Source organism: Macrotis lagotis, chromosome X (genome assembly GCF_037893015.1).
Source record: "Macrotis lagotis isolate mMagLag1 chromosome X, bilby.v1.9.chrom.fasta, whole genome shotgun sequence".
Taxonomy (NCBI): Eukaryota; Metazoa; Chordata; class Mammalia; order Peramelemorphia; family Peramelidae; genus Macrotis; species Macrotis lagotis.
Window position 1 is genome coordinate 690,118,939 of NC_133666.1, and position 19,284 is coordinate 690,138,222.

Below are 19,284 nucleotides of genomic sequence, written 5' to 3' on the forward strand. Positions count from 1 at the left end.
CCTGATCAAGTGGAATTCTCTCATTTTACAGATGAGGAAACTGATGTCAAGAGAAGGAAAACCATAAGCCTAAGGTCACCTAGGCAGATCCTATGACCAACAATACCCAAAGTCCAACTATCTTTGACTTTGCTAGGGTGATGATAGGAGGAAATGAAAATCTGCAAGGAAAACCACCTTTTCAGGGGTTAAAGACTTCCCAACCTCTATGTCGTTTGGGGGGTGGGGGGGAGGTTCTGGGCTCAGAAACAAAATCTGCCCCTGAACTACCCATCCCTGCCCCTGGAGCTCCATTCCTCAGCTTGCCCTGTGACCCAGAGACCCTGCCTCCAAGCCACCTCCTCCTTTATCCAACTGGGATGCAGCCCCAGCTCTTCCCTCCTCTCAGGCCAAGCCCAGGCCCCCTGTGAAGGTGACATATCAGGAAACCATAAATCCCCCTGTGTTTATTGAATCCTTCCTGCTTGGGGCAGCAGGTCATATTCCCTTTCCCCCACTTCATGGCCCTGCTGCCCCAGCTATTCTCAGAGGAAGTGCTCCCTTTCCTCCCCCCACCCCCCACCCCCCACCAAATAAGGCCTATCCTCACAGGCCTAGAATGCACTGGGGTTAGGCCTAGCCAGACTGGGCTTTGAATAGGCCTGGCCTGGGTTAAGCCTAGCTGAACTCCACTGGGACCTGACAGGGCTGAACTGACCTGATTTTGGCTTTGAATAGGCCTCTCTTTTGCTACCTCCTTGTTCTAACCTCCAGAATTGGGACTCTTAGAATGTCTTCCTCATTTTTTTTCTGTTCTGAGATAGCTTCTCCCCTTTTATTCAAAATGTGGAGGGCAGGCTCCAGTCTCTAATTCAATGACTTTGATTGATTCAAGAAGATACACAGGCCCTATTCACTCTCAGTTCTCACTGGTTGATTGGGTTAAAAAGATTTTCAGTTAAAAAGTCAAGACAGGGTGGCTAGGTGGCACAGTGGATAGAGCACCAGCCCTGAAGTCAGGAGGACCTGGGTTCAAATCTGGTCTCAGACACTTAATAATGACCTAGCTGTGTGGCCTTGGGCAAGCCACTTAACCCCACTTGCCTTGCAAAACCTAAAAAAAAAAGTCGAGACACCAGAACCGTTAACCTCATATATGTTTGCAGGAAAGAGATGCTAAAATGAAATCTCCAAGGACCCTCCCCCACCCCTTCCTAGTTCTCTACCAGCCTGGATTTTGTTCCCTGGCCTCGGCCCACTACCCATTTACACTGCCCTAGAGACAGCACCCGGGCTGAAGATTTTACCTTGGGTAGGACTAACCTAGACTTTGGCTCAACTAGGATAGATTATTCTTGGCCAAACTGAGTTGAACTGGGTTAGGTTTGTAATTGAACTGGGCGAGATTTGGCGTTGAGCTGGGCTGGACTTTGGGTTGGGCTGGGCTGGACTTTGGGTTGGGCTGGGCTGGACTTTGGGTTGAGCTGGGCTGGACTTTGGGTTGGTTGGGCTGGACTTTGGGTTGGGCTGGGCTGGACTTTGGGTTGGTTGGGTTGGACTGTGGGTTGGGCTGGGCTGGACTTCGGGCTAGGCTGACTTTCTCTGAGTTTCCCCTCTAGTCTTCCTGGCTGGCAGAGCTGAGTTGTAGATAGCCTCTAGATCCGGGGCCCCTATGACCACTGACCTGAGCTGACCCCCAGTAAGAGCAGGAGGGGGAGGGGGTGGGTTTCCATGAACTTCAGAGCTCCTCTCCTCCTGCCCCCCCCCTGCCCCCTGCCTAGGGGAGAGAGAGAGATTGGAATTAACCCTCAGCTGCCAGGCTGGCACTTGCACCAGGGAGGGAAGATTCCATTTTTTCAATCTGACCCACAGAAATGTTGGGCTACAATGGAAGTTTCTAGCAAAAATAAAAGTTGTGAAAAGACAAGCCTTTCTTTTAACCCTCTTTTCTTCCTAGAGGTGGGGGACTGTGGATGTAGAATACCCCATAACCTCATTCTCTGCCAAAGGGTCAGTAGATTCGGTTGATCTGTTTTAGTCTTTTTTCTTTGCTAGCAGGAATGGCTCAGTGTAGGACTGGGGGACGGCTATACTTGGAAATGAAAATGGAGTCACACTGAGCTCTGACACTGATCTCATGAGGAACTCTGTCCTTCAATGCAGGTCAACATTCTTTCATCAACTGACTCAGGGCAGAACTTAACCCCAGACCTTTCTGGCTGTGAGTCCAGCTGTTTGGTTTGGGTTTTTTTTGTTTTCCCAAAGCAATGGGGCTAGGTGACTTGCGCAAAGTCACACAGATAGGTGTGTCTGAGGACATATTTGAACTCAAGTCCTCCTGACTACAGCTCTATCCACTATGGCAACTAGCTGTCCCAGATTAAATATTTTAAAAACAAATTTATTTATAATTTCTCCAAGCTCTCACAATCCCTATTCTAAGGCCCCTCCCAACCTTGACATCCCTTGTTCCAAGGGCCCTCCCAGGCCTGACATTCTATTCTAAGATCTCTTCTAACTTTTGTATTACTTTTATCAGAATTAATCTCTTCCCTCCTCTCCTCCCTTCTGCCATGTTGTAGGATCAGTAATGGTTTGTTGAGTGGAAGGTAGTGACCAGGACCTCAGGACCTTGAGCTTTGTACTTCTGAGGCCGGCAACGTTCTATCCGTCTCTATGTTGCCAGGCAAGTCCACAGTCTGTGAGCCTATCCCTAGCCCAGAAGTCAGGAAAGGGTCCTGGGGCTTCTCTCCTCCCCAGGGGGAGTTCCTAGGTGGGAGTGGGCATGGAATTTCATGGAGGAGGGGGCAACTGAAGCTTCATCTCATCAGGATGAGTGGAAAGTTAGGATTTCAGCAGTGGCACTCTAAACAACCAACAATTATTAGGCTCCTACTGTGTCCCAGGGGACAAAACAGATACATTCAGGGAGAGCAGGTATCCTGAGTAAGGGTGTGGAGGCATCAAATCATGGGAGGTATATAGAGGGCAGCAAGCAGGGAATACCCAGGGTGCTGCAAAGGGGGCTCCAGATACGAAGAGGGAGGGAAGAGCACGTTCAGTCCTTCAGTAGCTTAGAAATGACTTTTCTCAGCATTTGATCAAGAACAATAATGAACAGCTAGCAGTTCCCTTCTCTCCCTTCCTGGCTCCCCCAACAATAGCCATACAGTGTCTCGGGTCTCTGCCAACTAACCCAAAGGTTCATGCCTTGCCACACGTCTCAAGCCAAAAAAAAAAAAAAGTCAGACTTTGGCTCCCGTAGTAAGTGTTGGGGAGGTCAGGCCTGATTGTGAAGGGTGTTGAATGGCTGGTCAAAGGATTTGACCTGGATAGAAAAGAGGGTGAATTGAACTTAAATCCTTATCACCTATGTGATCTTTCTCTTTCCTGGCCTCAGTTTCCTGATCTGTACTATAGGAGGAGATTCGCTGGAGGGCAAGGGTCATCCCAATTTTAAGTCCCACTCTCTGATGAAATGTTTATTAGGCACTAGTGAGCCACTGAGTGAAAGAGAGACTCTTTTTACTAAAGATAATCCCTACCTTCAAAGAATTTACAATCTAATGGATTTAGGATTAGGCCTTCAAGACTCCCAGTCCCGTCCATTAGGTTGCCTCAGAGACAGGTGAGGAAGGAGAAAGCCCCATTGCTATTTTCCCAAGGTTGTTCTCCAGCGGAGCCAGAGTGACTTGAGAGGCAAGGTGGTTCCAGTGGCTAGGCCACCGGACTTTAGGCAGGAAGACCTATCTCAGACACTTACTGGATCTGTGACTTTGGCCAAGCAATTTAACTTCTCTGACTCTTGGGACTGTCCTTTCCCTGGTCTTCATTGTCCAACACAGGGTGAAGGCATGGAGCTGGTGATAGACTTGGCTAGATGATGAACATGTGGGCCACATCCACAAGGCAGGGTCAGACCAACAGTCAATTATTTAGTTTTCAGAGCCCACCATGTTTAGGGAAGGGAGAGGTTGTCTACATGAGAATAGGAGGAGTGGGGTGGCGGGGAATTGGAATTTAGCTTTTCTTGCTTCCCCATGAGCCAAATGTGAGGAACCCCTAAGACAAGGTGGCTGAATTTGTTTGGGTTTGGGGTGTCCTTGTGATGAGGAAGGGGTGGGGGCTTCCTCACCCCAACTGACTCAAGTTTTTTAGAAAGCCAAAAGTGAGACCAAGAGACTGGGAAGGGACCAAGGTTGGTTAGGTTGGTGTTTGGGGAGATGGGGGGGGTGCCCTAGGGCAGTCAGCACTAAGGAATTTGGGAACATGTCTCCCAAACGAAGTTCAGAGCTAGAACCTTGGGGTCCTCTCTAGTCCAGAAATCTGGGATTTTGGGGGTGGGAGTGAAATTCTACTAGCTCCAAAAAATCTGAGTCTCTGAAGAGAGACAGCTGGCCTGGAAAAGGGGGGTTGGGTCTTCTGTTAACAGCTGTAAGCAGATGGCCATTCTCGGCTGTCTCCCCCTGCCAGACCAACTCTCCAGGCCTGTGGGTTCTGATTTTGTAAACACCCTCCCCTGGTCTTCATCCATGCCCTACTCCCTCTCTATAGTCCATCCATGACCTTGATTCATCTCATTACATCCCCACCCATCTTCCTCCCTTTGAGTTTCTCCCTTTCCCTGGGGTCCTTCCACCACCTCTATCTGATCCTGGACTCTGGTCTCAATAAGTGTGTGACTCTAATAATGATAACAATATTTATATAGTAATAATAGATAACATTTTTATAATACTTTAAGTTTTCCAAAGTACGTTACAGATATTTCATTTTGTCTTCTTAACAACTCTAGAAGAGAAGTGCTAAGTATTATCCCCATTTTACAGATGAGAAACTGAGGTAAATAGGGTTAAATGACTTGTTCAAGGACACACAGCTAGCAAGTGGCTGAGACTTGATTTTCCTCTAGATCTTCCAGACTCCAGGGCCAGTGCTCTATCCTTGTGGGGCTTGCCCCACCCATCTGGAAAATGAGAACAGCTCCTTTTCCCCACTTTTCCCCATCTGTCCCCATTCCCTCTCAACCGCCTCTGGAGCAGCAGCCTGTGGTCACGGAAAGAATGCTGGACAAAGAGCCAGGAAACCTTGGTTTCCACCCTGGCCCTGAACTTTTTCTCTGTATGATCTTGGGTTAGTCTCCTATATAAGGAGTGGATTGGTCTGGCTAAATGGAAGGTCTCTTGCAGCTTCCTAGGTCTGCTCTTGTGATCACTTGCCCTCAGTTTTCCCATTTGAAAAACAGGAATGATAATTGAGTTAAATTTTGACATGGAGGACATGTATTCCAATATTGATTCTGAACTGCGTGACCTTGGTGAGGTCACTTACCCCCTGTGTCTCAGATTCCATCTATAAAATGAGAGAGTGTTGGATTAAGTGATTGTTAAGGTGCCTTGCAGCTCTCAATCTGGCTCTGCTTCTTCCTGGTTATATGACCCTCAACAAGTCACTTTCCCTGCCCGAGGCTCAGTTTTCTTATCTGTAAGATGGAGCTAGCAACAGTGGGGTATAGTGAGAAAAACCATTTTGCAAATTTTAAAATCTGTTATAGAAATTTGAGTTCTTTTTCCATGCAAGGCCTTCCACTAGCTTTATGGTCTTAGGTCTATCATTTCCTTTCTCCAGGTCTCAGTTTCTTAGCTGTAAAATGGACTATCTCTCTTATAATTTGCCTCCCATATTCTTGGCCTTGTACTTTTAGGGAGGTGGGAGGGAGGTGGGTTCTCAGAATGGGAAGGTCATCCTCCTTGCAATGTCCCTGGTGGGTCATTTGGGCCTGCCTTTGGCTACCACTGAGTAGCTCTCTTTGTTCCCATCCACCCAGGGTCTTCCCTAGGAACGGCAGACTTTGACTCCCTATCTCTCGCCAGAAAGGGTTCTCATATTAGCACTCAACCTAACAAGATCTTGCCTTATAGGAAAGGGGTTTTTTGTTTTATTTTGTTTTGGTTTTTAGTTTTTGTAAAACAATGGGGTTAAGTGACTTGCCCAAGGCCACACAGCTAGGTCATTATTAAGCGTCTGAGGCTGAATTTGAACTCAGATCCTCCGGACTCCAGGGCCGGTGCTCTACCCACTGCGCCACCTAGCTGCCCCTATAGGACAGGTTTTAACCAGCCAATTAAACAAAAAACACACAAACCCAGGGGACTGATGGTTAAGTCCCTCAAAAACCAGTCAAATTAGTTTCCCTTTTCTGGAAAGCATCAAACAAATCTTCCTATTTCTGGGTCCTGCTTTACTCCCAGACCAGTATGATCCAAATGACGCAGGATTAGAGAAGGGATAAATCCAGACTGATCTTTGAAACACATGGTTTGGCTTTCTACTGTGTCAATTCTTCCTTCTTCCCCTTTGGGACTTCGCCGAATTCTCTCTGTCTCTATCTCTGTCTCTGTCTCTCTTCCTTTCCTTCCCACTCCTCTGTCACCTTGCTCTCTTTCGGTCCGTTTCTCTCTCTCTCTCTCCTCTGCTTGTCTTCCCACCTCCTGCATGTAGTCACTTCAATGCTTCTCTCCAAGGTCCCAGGTCCAGGAGCAGCCTACCAGCTTTCTTCAGACTCTGAGTTTCTATGATCCTCCCCTGGTTATCTGTGCATCTAAGATCCTCATTTCCTGGTGAAGTCCAAGAAACAAGTCAATTTGTAAGCCCAGGCATTAATATATGAACTAAATTATCTGTGCACTGTTAATCAGTCAACAAATAATTCTTAAGTGCCTATTTACTCTATGCTATGGAAAGACCCAAATTAAATAATTCCTGCCTTCAGGTAGCTTACATTAATTTTTTCACAACATATGGCTTCCGTGAGTGGCTCTTGAAGGCCCTTGTCAAGGAGAAGTCACAATTATCCGAGCAACAGGCAATTTCCTCCTTTCCTAAATAATCTATACCTTATAGGGCAGCTAGATGATGCAGTGGGTAGAGTACCAGCCCTGAAGTCAGGAGGACCTGAGTTCAAATCCAGTCTCAGACACTTAGGAGTCATGTAACCTTGGGTGAGTCACTTAAACCTGATTGCCTCACATCCAGGGCCATCTCCAGTCATTCTAATCTATATCTGGCCGCTGGACCCAAATGGCTCCAGAGGAGAAAATGAGGCAAGGTGCCTTAGCACAGCCCTTCCCCTCACTCAAATCCAATTCATGTATGTGTCATGGAATCACTTCCCTGATGTCATGTCCTTCAAAAACTAAGGACAAACATCATCATCATCATCTTCATCATCATCATACCTTATCCATTTCCAGGCAATTCCCACACTGTTCAGGGAATTTCCACCTTTCCCAGGTAATTTGCACCTCATCCAGATAATTTACACTATATCCAAGCAATTCTCACATTATCTAGGTAATTTCTCCTAATAATTTACACCATATCCAGACAATTCCCACATTATTCAGGGAATTTTCACCTTCCCAGGTAGTTCACACTGCATCTAGATAATTTATACCCTATCTAGGCAGTTCCCACATGAGCCAGGGAATTCATCCTTTATTCAGAGAATTTACATCTTACTCAAGCAATGTATAAAGAAAGGGGACAACCTCAATGATACTTAGCATTCCCTTGGTGGGCTTCCAACCTTCACTTGAAAAGCAAAAGTGATGGAGAGCCCTCTATCTCCCATTCTGTATTCCTCAGATGAAAGTCAGTCTCCACCACAAAGAGTTTGGGAACATAAGATGTGAATAGTTTAATATAAAGATAGATAGGACAAGGGATGATGCCAGATATCATGTGCTGTTTCAAGATTAGCCATAGGCATTCAACTCGCTGGGTTGGTCCTAGGAAGGATGGGCAGGACATGGCGCTCTGCTCCATAATCTGTGGCCTCCACCCCCACCTCCTTTCAGCCAAACTCCTCCTTCCAGGCCTCAGCGTCTATCACCCAGCCCAACTCTGGGTGCCTGATCCAGCTGGGCACCTGCCTTATTGGCCCAGGCTTCATTCAGCTGTAGCCTTTGGCCTGGGAATCATATGATAGGCTAAAGAAGCCAAGTTCAAGTCCAGCCTGAGATGTGGGTACTGAATGACATGGCCTAGGAGGAGGGCTGGGGCCCATGCCAGGCTTGAATGTTTCTCCACTCTGGGCCCACCCCACTGCCAATTGGTGAGAAAGCAGCCAGCCCTGCCCAAAAGTGACTCTTGTTTTCATTTGAAAGCCTTGACTCTGGGATCAACTGATAATCATTTCCTCCCAAGAAATCCAATTCTGGGAAAGGATGTTTATAGCTACATCCCCAGACTCCTTCAGAGTCAAGTGAGGAAGGGGCTGGGGGTGGGGGTGGGTGAGGATGTAAGAGAGACACAAGAGGAAAGAGCCTGGGACTCAGGATATGGAAAGGAACTCCCAACTCCCATAACCCCCTCTGTGTCCCAGCACCCCTGACAGCTTCCCAATGTCCCATCATCCCCAATATTCCCTCCATGCACCTTGCCCCCCATACCCTGCAGTGACACATTATCCTTGGCACCCCCTCTGTTTTCCATCTCCCTTAGCAACGCCTCAGCATCCTTTCACCCTCTCCTCCCCCCCAGCCCTGTGTCCCATCACAACAACCATGTGAAGGCTTTTTCACCTGATCTTTTTAACAAATATAACGAAATTTCACTTTAATAGGTTCCCTTTGTAATCCTCTGAAAGTTGATGTATTCTTAACATTCCGAATAAGATGTATTTTGGGGATGTAACTGAGAAGGGAATTTGGGGACTTCCTGTGTTTGTAACTTGCACTTTCAATATGGGGGTGGGGAAATGAGAGAGAAAAGGCAGATTTTTGTTAGGAAAAAAATTAATTTAAAAAAACAAACATTATTCTGAAAAGGAGACCATAAACTTCACTAGATTACTAAAGATATCTATGATACAAAAATGAGTAAGACCCCCCCCAGACCATAAGTATTAGGATCATCTCTATCTTATAGATGGGGAAACTGAGGCTATGATGGGTGGAGTGAATTGCCCAGGATCACTCAGTGTCTGAGGTAGGATTTGAATTCAGATCTTCCAGACTCCAGGTGCAGCCCTATCCACTGTGCTACATAGCTGAGATTCCTTCCGGATCCAGGCTCTGTGATTTAAGTGCCATATATCATGACCTTTCCCAGGGGATAATTCAGGGATAATAGACAGAACCATGGAGAGTGTCAGTGATAAGGCCCAAACAATTCCAAGGTCAGCCAACACTGTGCTGTGAGATTTGGGGGCCGGTTGCCTCCACTTCTCTGGGACTCAGCATCCCCACTGGTAAAATAGGGTAATGTCCTCCTGAGTGTCTGAATCATAGGAAGAAGTTGGGACCGATGACTCCTGGGTTAGGGATGGGGGGTGCAAAAATGGGGGCAAGAAAGTCTGCTGCTTAGGAAAATGATTTTCCAATTGCAGATGTCATCAGTTCCCTGGAGCAAGGGTGGCATGGCCCCTCATTGCGTCGAATGGCTCTTCATCCCACAGTATCCTCAGGTGAGTCTTTGCCTTTCCCTGGTGGAGCAGAGCCAGGGGACAGCTTCTGTCCTAGCTCTGTGGGAGCCTTCCTCCGGAAGAGAGAGTGGGCCAAAGGAACCTGAGGCCTTCGGGGAGGAGGGGGCATCTGGAGCCAACCTAGATGGCCAGCCATTCCATTCTCACCCAGGTAGGTTGTAGAAAGTAGTGATGAAGGGTAGACTCCTCCCTTGTTCCAGTGGGAGCCCTGAAAGTGGGGAGAGGAAGCTGAGAGAGAGAAGAAGTCTGAGGGCTTCCCTGGAAAGAATATCCTGCCAAGATCCCCTCCACCCTAGGAGGAAGGGAGCAAAATGCAAATTCATGTGCCCTTTGTATAGAAGAGAAAGCTGAGGCTTAGAAAGGAGGAATTAAGGCAGTTTGGTCAACAGGATCTCAGAACCAAGACATGAAACCCAAACCAGCCTTCTAACCTAGAACCCTGAGCTCGGTAGGAGGTCTGTGATTTGGCCAGGATGACAGAAACAAGGGGTCATCCTTCCTCTACAAGAGAGATGAGGGTCAATCAAGGTCAAGGGAAGGGGGGGGCAATTTTGCATCTTTCCAAGGGCTTACAAAATCTGACATGTCCATGGAGACTGGGGCAGCTACAGTAACAGAACTGTTTCTGTGTCTCAGGATGAGGAGCAATTAACCCCAATTACCACTGGGAAATCCTCGGCCGGCCTCGCCGTCCAGAAAGTGGCGGACCTCCAGCTCCCTCCCAGTCTTTCAACCATCTCCACCCCTCCAGCTCTCAGCTGCTGGCTGGGAAGGCAAGGGAGTCTTTTCTGTCCTTGAAGCTAGAGAAGGTTTGCTTCTTTCAGACCCAGATCCTAGAGACCCTGGGGAGGCCCCCTCAGGAAAGGAGGGCCCTGAGGTCATTGGTCAGGGAAACAAGGGACAGCAGCCCTCAGACTGGAGCAGCCAGCCACAGGAAATAGCAGAGGTGAAGGATGTAGGGGAAAGAGCCTTGGCCTGGAGGGTGAGCTCACTCTGCCATTGTGTGTGTGACCTTGGATAAGTCACATTCTTCTCGAGGCCTCACTTACCTCATTGATAAATTGGGTAAAATGGCACAAGGAGAAAAAAAGATGTGAAAAGTCTCTCCAAGCTCCCCTCCCACCAGAGAAGAGGTAGAGTCTAAACCAAAGTTCAGCCCATATCTGTTGTCTTTCTCAGGTTGCTTAAACTGCAGCAAGGTAGCCGAGTTAACAGAACGACTGAAGGTGCTGGAGGACAAGGTCAGTGCTCCATCCATCCCTAGAAGTAGCTGGCTCAATCATCCAGCTATCCCCCAGGTGCTACTTGAATACCACAGGTGATGGGGAATTCATTATCTTTCCTCATTTTTTCACCCTGTACCACCTCCCTTCAGTCTGTTTCATTAGTTACTTAATTGTGAAGTTTGTCCTTATTTGGAACTAAAATCTACTCAGGTCCCCAGTCCTCCCTAATACCCCCTTATAGGTTCTAACCAGTTGGGTCTAATTCCAAGCCATGGGGCCAAGCAGAAGATACTAACTTGTGAATGGGGTCTGCCAATGCAGAGGAAGTCTGGGCCTGCTCTGCAGGTTAGAGACAGGAGCCCTTGGCAGGTCTAGGACTTGTCTCAGGGAAGGCTAACATGGGGCTTCCTGGCTCCAAGCCAGCTCTCTACTGTTGACACCATTGAGTTCCCTTTTTTGCATCCTCTTCCTTCATTAGAAGTTAAGCTCCTAAAAAAAAAAAGGAAAAGGAAAAAAGGGATGGGGTAGGGCAGCTAGATGGCAGAGAGGATAAAGCACTGGTCAGGAGGACCTGAGTTCAAATCCAGCCTCAGTCACTTAATAATGACCTAGCTGTGTGGCCTTGGACAAGTCACTTAACCCCATTGCCTTGCAAAATACAAACAAAAAAAGAAGTACAAGCTCCTTTATTGGCAGTCTGGCTTTCTCTCACTAATATTGGCATTGCCATCACCCAGTATTCAGTAAACACTTAATAAATGCTAGTCAGCTTGTCGGTTTGCTTCTTGCCTCCCATATGATAGCCACAAAAACATTTGAAGAGGTCAGTTGTGTTCTAAGAGCATTTAAATATTCCATTTCCTATTCTGTTCATCTGCATAATTTCTCTTTTGGTAGCGATCTATCCATTTCATCTAACTTGTCACTTTTGGTATCAGGTCATTGGACAAATCAGCCCCCATTAATTACCTTTACTTCATCTTCGTTGGTGGTGAATTCAGTCCTTTCGTTTTTGATTCTAATAACTTTGATTTTTTCCATTTTCAAAGAAGATCCTGACATCAGGTTGGTGATGCCATGACAAGCACATGAATTGGATGGGGGAAGGGGGGTGCTGTGCTGTCACCAGTCTCACTTTCTCCTCCAGAGCCATCTGGGTCCAGTGGCCAGATACGAATTAGGATGACTGGAGATGGCCCTGGATGTGAGGCAGTCAGGGTTAAATGACTTGCCCAAGGTCACACAGCTTAATAACTTAGCATTAATACTGATAACCATTTCCATTGTCCTGCTTTTGTCCAGTCACTGCACTGTGATGACCCTGGAGGTGAGACTGAGGCTGACTTTGTACTTTGCAAAATTCTGCCTCTCTTAAATCCAATTCACTCACATCACCCATTACATGATGACATCATTGGTCCTCTTCAGGAACAAGGACACATAATCATTTGGATTTCTCCTTTCTCTTTGGTAGCTGCTTCTAAAGGAGAGAGAGCTATAGGTTGATAGTAGGGATGATAGAATCAAATGAGGAGTTTTCAAATATGGGGATAGTAGGCAGTGGAAAGCAGCCAATGGAAAGAGAAAGATGGAGAGAAATAAGAGTGGTGATGCTGCGGGAGGCAATCTGCTGGAGAAGACAGTATGGAATGGAATTGCTTGGGCCCCTAGAGGGGTTTGCCTTGGCAAAATTCTCTTCATCAGAAAATGAAATTAAGGAGATTTTGTTGTTCAGTCTTTTCAGTCATGTCTGACTCTGTGACCCCACTTGACAAAGATAGTTGGAGGGGTTTCCTTCATTTCCTTCTGCAGTTCATTTTACAGAGGAGGAAACTGAGGCAAACAGGGTAAGTAACTTGCCCAGGGTCACATAGCTGTTTTTTTTATATAATCCTGGAAGAGAGAAAAAGGTTGACTTTGTGCAGCTCTGACTCTCTTAAATCCAGTTCACAAATAAGTCAAGACTTTGTCCTGTGATGTCATTGATCTTCAAAAAATGAAGGAGAAACAACATGTCTGAGGCAGGATTTGAACTCAGGTCCTCCTGACCCCAGGTCTAGCTCTCTATCCACTGCCATCTAACTACCAAGAAGAAGATAAGGGCGGGTTATTTCTGAGTGATATAAGATCTGGAGAAGGAAAGAAGAGGGAACTCTTGGCCAATGAATGGCCAAGTGAATTGTGAGGTCAGATAAGGGAAGAAAGGGTAAGTCAACCAGATTGAAGACAGCTATTAATTCCAGACTCTAGTAACTATATTTTTATTAGCACTTCCAAGACCCAGTGGTCTTTCACATGGCAGTCCTGCCACTTACTACCTGTGTTACCTTGAGCAAATCATTTCTCTTTTGGCCTCAGTTTCCCCCATTTGTCAAATGAGGGAAGTTGATCTGATGACCTGCAAGGTTCCTTCCAGTTCTTGATCCATAATTCTAATCTCTCTGAGTCTCATTTTCATTAGCTGTAAAACAAGGGGGTTGGATAAGATATGACCATTGAGACTTTCTTCCATTCCTCCAACTTATCAATATCCTTACTAAAAGTCCAAAGCACAAGAGAATTAATATTTGAATGTCCCATGATCTCTCTGTCATGTCCTCCTTTTTCAAGATTAGTCCAGGGGGCTTCCCAAGTTGGGGGATAGTCATCAACTCTGGACTCTTGGAGTTGATGCCCATGGTTCTCAAACTTTTAAATTATTGGGGATCGGAGCAGCTAGGTGGTGCAGTGGATAGAGCATCGGTCTTGGAGTCAGGAGTACCTGGGTTCAAATCTGGCTTCAGACACTTAATAATAATTACCTAGCTGTGTAGCCTTGGGCAAGCCACTTAACCCCATTTGCCTAGCAAAAAAACAAAACAAAAACCTAAAAAAAATTATTGGGGATCCTTCAAAGATCCATTGTATGTATGGGTTCTGTCTGTCAACATTTATCATGTTAACAATTGGAATATCTTGCTATTATTATAAAAATTGTTTTGAGCCTACAAGTTCCCTGAAAGGGTCTGGGAACCTCCAAGGGTAACAAGAGCACACTTGGAGGACCAGAGCCAAAATCTGTTGCCTTCCCCTTGCTGTCCCCTGGGTAAGGGGGCAAAGCTGACATTACTGAAATAGCCTTTGTTTTGCTTCCATTTCCTTTGCCAAGGAGAATGACATTTGCACTGGAAAGAAGAGAACAAAAATAGCTGAGAGGGACTGAATCCCCCAAATAAGTAAGGAAAAAATAGGTTAGATGCCATATATACCTTTAATTTCTAAAAATGAGAACAGCAACACTTAAGCCCAGGTCTTCTGGCCAAGGTGAATTACAGTGTCCAAGAAAAGAACTGGAAAATATGAAGACTGAGCTGCTGGGAGGGAGACTTTAAAGATCATAGAGTGCAAGGAGTGGTGACTCTCACCTACATTCAGGCCTAGCTACCAGTGAGGCTAAGATTGGTAGAACACTTTAGCTGTAGCGACCAATCCAATGTGGACTCAGACACTTAATACTTACTTAGCTGTATGACCTTGACCCCATTGCCTTGCCAAAAAAACCAAACAAACAAAGCAAAACAACAAAAAGAATGAAGGACAACCTGGGTGATATGAGGAAACTTAGTTGGAAGGAAGGAAGGAAGGAAAAGGGAAAAGGAAGAGAAAGAGAGAGAGATCTCAGGAAGGTCAGGAAAAGTGAAGCAAGACTTGAAAAGGTCACATATTGCCCTGATTTTCAAAGAGGGAAAGAGAATGGAAACTACAAATCTAGGCAAATGAGCTTAACTTCAATTCCTGGCAAATTCTAGAGCATATTATTAAAAGGATGGTTACGAAATGTCTAGATAAGGAAGCAACGATCACAAAAAATTAATGTGGCTCTATCCTAAATGGTTCATTCCAGACAAATTCTTTTTTTTTTTTGGTAAAAGGTTCTGAACTATATAGGCAGAATGCTGTAGAGGTCATCTTCCTAGATCTTAGCTGAATGTTTGGTGCTATTTCACACTATTCTAAGCCCTAATCATTTAGCACTATGATAAATGTCTGTCAACTTGACTATTCTTGTGCAAAAGAGAGAGGTGTGAACTAAACAAAAGCATAATTGGATGGATTTAGAATTGGTTGAATAGAGAATAGCCATTAACGAATCCATGTCTGTTTGAAAAGTCTTTAGTGGAATGCTCAGGAATCTATACTTGACCCTATCTTATTTTTAACATTTTTATAAATAATTTGGATTAATAGCATTAATATCATGAACTGAGTTTCACATGATTGTACATATATAACATAACAAAATGTTTACCACCTCAGAGAGTGGGGAAGGGAGTGAGAAAGAGGCAGGAATATAATTTGGAATTCAAAACTTTAAAAAAAATGTTAAAAATTGTGTTAACATGTAATGGGGGGGGGCACGGCTAGGTAGCACAGTGGATAAAGCACCGGCCCTGGAGTCAGGAGTACCTGGGTTCAAATCTGGTCTCAGACACTTAATAATTATCTAGCTGTGTGGCCTTGGGCAAGCCACTTAACCCCGTTTGCCTTGCAAAACCCTAAAAAAATAAAATAAAATAAAAACATGTAATTGGGAGGAAATCTTTTTTAAAAAATATTATGCACTGAAAGGGATACCTGGATAACAGTCAGGACCTAAAAAAAACCTATGGCATTCTGGAAAATTAAGCTGAATTTAAGCAGGACCTAATAATATAGATGTAAGTTCAAGAAATCAACAATATAAGTGAAAAGATGACTGGTTAGTAGTTCATCTGGAAAAGACCTGAGGGTCTCAGAAGACCACAAGCTGGTTACTCATCATTAGCATATCAGGTAGCCAAAAATGCTAGTGTCATCTTGGGCTGCATTGAGAAGTCGAGAACTAGGGAAGCACTAGTCTCACTGTACACTGAACATCCAAAGAGTGTTCTGTTCTGGATATCCTAGATTAAAAAGATATTGATAAGCTAGGAAGTTTCCAGATTGAGGAAACCAGGATGAGAAATAACTCCAAGATCATACCAAATGGGGATCAGGGGAAGGATGGAGTTGGAAAAGAAAAAGGCCAGGTTGTCATCTCCAAGTGTTTGAAGAGCAGTGCCATGGCTGATGGATTGTGAACCTTGTCCATCTAGCTCCAGGGGGTGGAACCAGGAGGTTGCAAAGGAGCAGACAGATCAGATTCCATGTAAGGATGAACTCCCCCACACCCGAGTGAGCAAACACCCTTCCAAAGAGGAATGTGGACCGCCTGGCTTGGGGAGTGGTAGGCGAACTCTAATCAGACTTCTTCTAGCAGAGACTAGATGACTACATGTTTGGAATATGGTTAAGGGAATTCTTACTCATCCCCGGCTGTTCTAACTGACCCAGGAGGTTCCATCTTGCTCTAAAATTCAGGGATTCTGAGTTAATTCTAGAACTTACCGTTCTTCTCCTATCCCCTCTCTTAACTCTAAACTCCATCCTCCCTTCCCCACTCTGGGGCCTGCCAGTCTACCTGTCCACCTCCTGCTCATCTCACTCCCTTCTTCCCAGGTGTCCATGCTGGCTGTAACTGAGCAGTTGGCATCCTTGCCCCTTGGCCCTCCACGGGAGGCCAAAGGTAGTGGGGACCCAGCCCTGTTGTGGGGGTTGCCAGCTGCCCAAGGGAGCCCTGGAGATGAAGGAGCCAGAGGTGAGTGAAGGCAGATAGATCTGAAATCCAATCTCACTGTAGACTCTAATGGGCCAAAGGTAAAGGTATCTGATGAGGGGGGCAAAGAAAAGAGTCCTAGCAAGGGAGTGATTTCCCTGTCTCCCTCCAAGTGACTCATGGGGTACAAAGGAGAAGTAGCAGGTGCCAGGCCTGGAGATCCGGAGGGGAAAGGGTGGGTTCTGTTCTGAGGATGGGCTGGGAAGGAAGTGAACCAGAATAGGTCAGTCTAGACTTCCTCCCTAGGGGTGGCCAGAGGGAAGGGGAGCTAATGATTCAAAGGGGATCTGGCACTAAAGATCTTGCCCAGGCCCCCTGTCCTGGGCCCTGTAAGAGCAGTGATGAATATGCCCTCCATTCCCTCTACATGCCAGGGCCTCCTGGAGCTGGAGAGCGGCGGAGAGGAACCATGCTTGCCTGGGATGGTAGGTATCGCTGCCTTTTTGAGAAGGGAGAGAGGTGACTTCCAGTTGAATCTTGAGGAAGGGAAACACTATGGCAGCCAGGAAACCATAAGACACTCCCCCCACTCCCCAAATTCTTCCTGGCTTACATCCTATGCCTCATAGCTGGCTCCTGACAGGCATTTCTCTCCTTCATAGGTCGAAGAGGTATTCCTGGGCCACCGGGGCCTTCTGGCCCCAAAGGAGACACAGGGAGCAGGGGCCCATCTGGAGTCCCTGGGCTGAAGGGCCCGGCTGGGCCACCAGGTGAGTGTGGGGCATAGCATACCAGGGCCCTGGAGTCCTGCCAAGTCCAAAGACCTCATTCTGGATGGATGAAGCTAGACTCAAGATGGCAGCAATGGAAGTTGGGATGGCAGAGTTGAGTTCTGGTTGTCCCTCTGACTTCACCCCTCACACACATAGAATATATCAACAAAACATGACCTAAGCTTCCAGGATGTGAGAACTCCCTCTGCCAAAGCAGATCGCCAACCTACAGCTGATTTAAAGAACTGCCTAAGGCTTAGAGACAGTTCATTGCTTACCCCTAGTCACACAGCTAATAATGGAGACAGGATCCGAATGTGTCTTCTAATTCCTGCACACCGTAATCATTCAGCAAGTTCTGAGGAGACACTTACCGTATGTGGAAAACCCTGTAATAAGTTGGAGTCATGAATTCATGAATGAGCAAAGAGAGTAAGGGAAAGCTAGCTATTCAAAGGAACCCTTTGGGGGATGCTTCAGAAGCATCCTCTGATTTTATCTGTTGTCCAACTGGTTATCCCCACCTGAATGTCCCTTGGACATCTCAAACTCAATGTGCCCAAAACCTAAAACTCATCATTTCCCCAAATAATCCCAACAAAATGGCGCTGCTAGCCATTCCTCCACCTTGTCCTGCCATTCCTTATCTCCACACCTTTGCATAACTTGTTCCCCATTCCTGGAGAGCCCTCCTTCCCAACCCCACTTCTTCACCTCCCTTGATTTCTTCCAGGCTTCCTGCCAAACCCAAGCCAATGGTTAGTATTCTCCCAGGACTTTGTATTTATTGATTTGTGTATGTATTGTAAACCTCCCCTCTTCCCTGCAGAGGAAATTCCTTGAGGTCGGGAATTATTTTGAGGAACTCAATAAATATTTATAGTCCCATTTCTCTACTAGGCTGTAAACTTTCTGAGTTCAGAAACAGCTACTTCTAGTTTTTTTCTCCTCTCTCCACCCCCTGACCAAGATTTCTCACACAGGATTCTATGCAAATACTATAGATGAATTATCCTAATACTTTATTTTCTCTATCATTATGTGTTTTCCAGGACCCCAAGGGCCACCTGGTAGCCCAGGTCGGGATGGGGCTAAGGGAGAGAGGGGCCCCCCAGGACCTCCTGGGCCTCCAGCCCCAACTGGACCTTCCACTGCCCAGATCTCTGAACAGGGTGAGTTTTCCAAGTCAGGGATGGAATGTGGAATCCCCAGAGATGAGAATGGGAACCAAGGGTGGGAGCCAACTGAGGGGGGGTAGGGTGGAGAGGAGAAGGCAGGTTTCCGAAATATCTAGAATGGAAATGGGAGCTGGAAACCAAGGACAGAACTCCATCTCCTGGACTCTCTGGGAAGCCATCCTGAAGAAGCCAAGCTTGAAAAACAGGGAGTCTTCTGAGCACCAGACCCTTGAAAGCATCTAGAGAAAGCTCCAAGGCTCCTTCTGGCTCTATCTTCTCCAGCTGAGCTCCCTGCCAAAATTATCCCAGGACACTCTCCTCTCTCTCTCTCTGTCTGTCTGTCTGTATCTCTCTCTCTCTCTCTCTCTCTCTCTCTCTCTCTCTCTCTCACACACACATTGGGGCCTGGAAGTCCCCATTGTCAGAAGTAGAAGGAACAGTAGAATTATAGAACCTAGAATGTCTGAGCCAGCAGGGACTTTAAAGAACAGAACATATACTATTAGAGCAGGAAGGAGTCATAGAACAGAGGATAGAGAAGGCCAAAGTTTACTTTGGTTTAAAGCAGGGACCATTTGGATATTTATAATATCATTCATGGGCTATATTTGGGCAATTAATTCACCCCTCAAAAGCTACTAGATTAATTGAATTTTGAATCCTGCCTGTGGTTGCCTTGGCAATGCCAGGCCAGGAAAGAGGGCAGAGGTTCCCCACACCCTGGTTTAAGCCATTGAATAACCCAGTGAAATTAGGAACGTTACTAGGGAAGGGACACTCCTAAGGCCTTGATTCATCATTGACCCCTGGGTGAGAATTTGCTTTTTGTCAAAGTACATGATGGGGAATGAGCTGGGAAAGGTGTGTGAGGTCAGACGTGAGATTGTGCCTCAGTGGGGGGAACTAGCTCAGAAAAGGAAGATAACTTAGCCGAGGAGGCCCAAAGAAGCTTGCTCTGTTTTCCAGTACGGTTACAGGTTGGCCTGGGTCTGGAATTCCAAAGGAGAGAGTCACAGAACTAGAATTG

At 46.3% G+C, this 19,284-nt stretch overlaps 1 protein-coding gene across 3 annotated transcripts in view; it reads left to right on the forward strand.

Annotated features, from left to right (window-relative positions):
* EMID1 (EMI domain containing 1) overlaps positions 1 to 19,284 on the forward strand; it is a 54,484-nt gene that overhangs the window by 17,674 nt on the left and 17,526 nt on the right. For all 3 annotated transcript variants that reach the window (XM_074206250.1, XM_074206252.1, XM_074206251.1), the window contains 6 exons: positions 9,371 to 9,448; positions 10,646 to 10,707; positions 16,210 to 16,348; positions 16,741 to 16,791; positions 16,969 to 17,076; positions 18,132 to 18,251. In XM_074206250.1, the coding sequence (XP_074062351.1) occupies positions 9,371 to 9,448; positions 10,646 to 10,707; positions 16,210 to 16,348; positions 16,741 to 16,791; positions 16,969 to 17,076; positions 18,132 to 18,251 (558 nt within the window). The remainder of the gene's footprint in view (positions 1 to 9,370; positions 9,449 to 10,645; positions 10,708 to 16,209; positions 16,349 to 16,740; positions 16,792 to 16,968; positions 17,077 to 18,131; positions 18,252 to 19,284) is intronic.